General features: G+C 61.9%; 1 protein-coding gene across 1 annotated transcript in view; it reads left to right on the top strand.

The window, feature by feature from the left end:
- The window catches only part of SH2D2A (SH2 domain containing 2A), a 6,720-nt gene that overhangs the window by 421 nt on the left and 3,031 nt on the right, over nt 1-3,268 (top strand). Inside the window, exons 2-4 of the mRNA XM_014961250.1 lie at nt 286-437; nt 608-783; nt 883-944. Coding sequence (XP_014816736.1) covers nt 286-437; nt 608-783; nt 883-944 — 390 coding nt within the window. The remainder of the gene's footprint in view (nt 1-285; nt 438-607; nt 784-882; nt 945-3,268) is intronic.

The raw sequence follows: 3,268 nt of genomic DNA, 5'->3' as shown, positions 1-3,268 counted from the left end.
GGGATTAAGGTTGTTTTGCTGGTGGCCACTGGGTCCCTCGGTGGCCGCACGCACATCCCCCCCCCCGCCTCGGTCCCCCAACACCCCAGGGACTTTTTGGGGGGGTTGGGGGCAGCACCCAGCTCCCTGGTCCTTGGGGTTTTTCTCCTCTGGGGTCCTGGGGCCACCGTCCCTTCTCATTCTGGGTCTGGGGGGGTGTCCCTGGGGAGGAGCAGGGTGGTGACCCCCCCAAATGGGGCTCACCAGGGCTTCTCTGCCTCTTTCTCCCCCCCCTCTGTGGGACAGGGGACCCCCCAGGTGACGAGCGGCCCCTCTTCATCACCTTCAAACCCCTCACCGAGGACAAAGCCGGCACCAAGGTGGGACTCGGCACCACCCCGGGGCTGCCCCACGGTGGGGAGATGCCCCTGGGCCACCACGAGGACACAGATGGCACGGTAGGACGGGGGGGACTGCAAAAAGGTCTGTGTCCCCCCCCAGCTCACTGTCCCTGAGCTCACACACCCGTGGGGACCTGCACCAGGAGCCCCACAGGGGAAGCAGAGCATCTTCGGGGCACATCCGAGCCCCCCGTATTGTCCTGTTGTCCCCCCACCTTTCCCTCCAGGTGCCCCCAAGCTCCTGGTTGTCCCCACCAGGCTGGTCCCTGGGGGAGGGCGACCTGCGGCCGGAGTTGGTGGCCCTGCGCGCCCGCACCAGGCGGTGGTTCCAGCAGACACAAGCCAAGAGGCTGGTGGCCCAGGGCCAGCTCCCAGCCTGGTTCCACGGCTTCATCAGCAGGAGGTGAGGAGGGAGGAGGTGGTGGTGGGGGGACACCCCCTGTGGCGTGGAAAGGTGGCAATAGGGAGGTGGCCCCCCCAAAATGGGCTCCCCTTCCCACAGGGAGACGGAGGAGCTGCTGCGGGATCAGCCCCCCGGCTGCTTCCTGGTGCGGTTCAGCGAGAGCACGGGGACACATATCTGGGACGAGGGGACACACATCTGGGACGAGGGGACACATATCTGGGACGAGGGGACACACATCTGGGACGAGGGGACACATATCTGGGACGAGGGGACACACATCTGGGACGAGGGGACACATATCTGGGACGAGGGGACACACATCTGGGACGAGGGGACACATATCTGGGACGAGGGGACACACATCTGGGACGAGGGGACACATATCTGGGACGAGGGGACACACATCTGGGACGAGGGGACACATATCTGGGACGAGGGGACACACATCTGGGACGAGGGGACACATATCTGGGACGAGGGGACACACATCTGGGACGAGGGGACACATATCTGGGACGAGGGGACACACATCTGGGACGAGGGGACACATATCTGGGACGAGGGGACACACATCTGGGACGAGGGGACACATATCTGGGACGAGGGGACACACATCTGGGACGAGGGGACACATATCTGGGACGAGGGGACACACATCTGGGACGAGGGGACACATATCTGGGACGAGGGGACACACATCTGGGACGAGGGGACACATATCTGGGACGAGGGGACACACATCTGGGACGAGGGGACACATATCTGGGACGAGGGGACACACATCTGGGACGAGGGGACACATATCTGGGACGAGGGGACACACATCTGGGACGAGGGGACACATATCTGGGACGAGGGGACACACATCTGGGACGAGGGGACACATATCTGGGACGAGGGGACACACATCTGGGACGAGGGGACACATATCTGGGACGAGGGGACACACATCTGGGACGAGGGGACACATATCTGGGACGAGGGGACACACATCTGGGACGAGGGGACACATATCTGGGACGAGGGGACACACATCTGGGACGAGGGGACACATATCTGGGACGAGGGGACACACATCTGGGACGAGGGGACACATATCTGGGACGAGGGGACACACATCTGGGACGAGGGGACACATATCTGGGACGAGGGGACACACATCTGGGACGAGGGGACACATATCTGGGACGAGGGGACACACATCTGGGACGAGGGGACACATATCTGGGACGAGGGGACACACATCTGGGACGAGGGGACACATATCTGGGACGAGGGGACACACATCTGGGACGAGGGGACACATATCTGGGACGAGGGGACACACATCTGGGACGAGGGGACACATATCTGGGACGAGGGGACACACATCTGGGACGAGGGGACACATATCTGGGACGAGGGGACACACATCTGGGACGAGGGGACACATATCTGGGACGAGGGGACACACATCTGGGACGAGGGGACACATATCTGGGACGAGGGGACACACATCTGGGACGAGGGGACACATATCTGGGACGAGGGGACACACATCTGGGACGAGGGGACACATATCTGGGACGAGGGGACACACATCTGGGACGAGGGGACACATATCTGGGACGAGGGGACACACATCTGGGACGAGGGGACACATATCTGGGACGAGGGGACACACATCTGGGACGAGGGGACACATATCTGGGACGAGGGGACACACATCTGGGACGAGGGGACACATATCTGGGACGAGGGGACACACATCTGGGACGAGGGGACACATATCTGGGACGAGGGGACACACATCTGGGACGAGGGGACACATATCTGGGACGAGGGGACACACATCTGGGACGAGGGGACACATATCTGGGACGAGGGGACACACATCTGGGACGAGGGGACACATATCTGGGACGAGGGGACACACATCTGGGACGAGGGGACACATATCTGGGACGAGGGGACACACATCTGGGACGAGGGGACACATATCTGGGACGAGGGGACACACATCTGGGACGAGGGGACACATATCTGGGACGAGGGGACACACATCTGGGACGAGGGGACACATATCTGGGACGAGGGGACACACATCTGGGACGAGGGGACACATATCTGGGACGAGGGGACACACATCTGGGACGAGGGGACACATATCTGGGACGAGGGGACACACATCTGGGACGAGGGGACACATATCTGGGACGAGGGGACACACATCTGGGACGAGGGGACACATATCTGGGACGAGGGGACACACATCTGGGACGAGGGGACACATATCTGGGACGAGGGGACACACATCTGGGACGAGGGGACACATATCTGGGACGAGGGGACACACATCTGGGACGAGGGGACACATATCTGGGACGAGGGGACACACATCTGGGACGAGGGGACACATATCTGGGACGAGGGGACACACATCTGGGACGAGGGGACACATATCTGGGACGAGGGGACACACATCTGGGACGAGGGGACACAT

The sequence above is a fragment of the Calidris pugnax genome, unplaced genomic scaffold (genome assembly GCF_001431845.1).
Source record: "Calidris pugnax isolate Ruff unplaced genomic scaffold, ASM143184v1 scaffold371, whole genome shotgun sequence".
Classification (NCBI taxonomy): Eukaryota; Metazoa; Chordata; class Aves; order Charadriiformes; family Scolopacidae; genus Calidris; species Calidris pugnax.
Note: the sequence above shows the minus strand (reverse complement) of the source record. Positions and strands in the feature narration are given on the sequence as shown.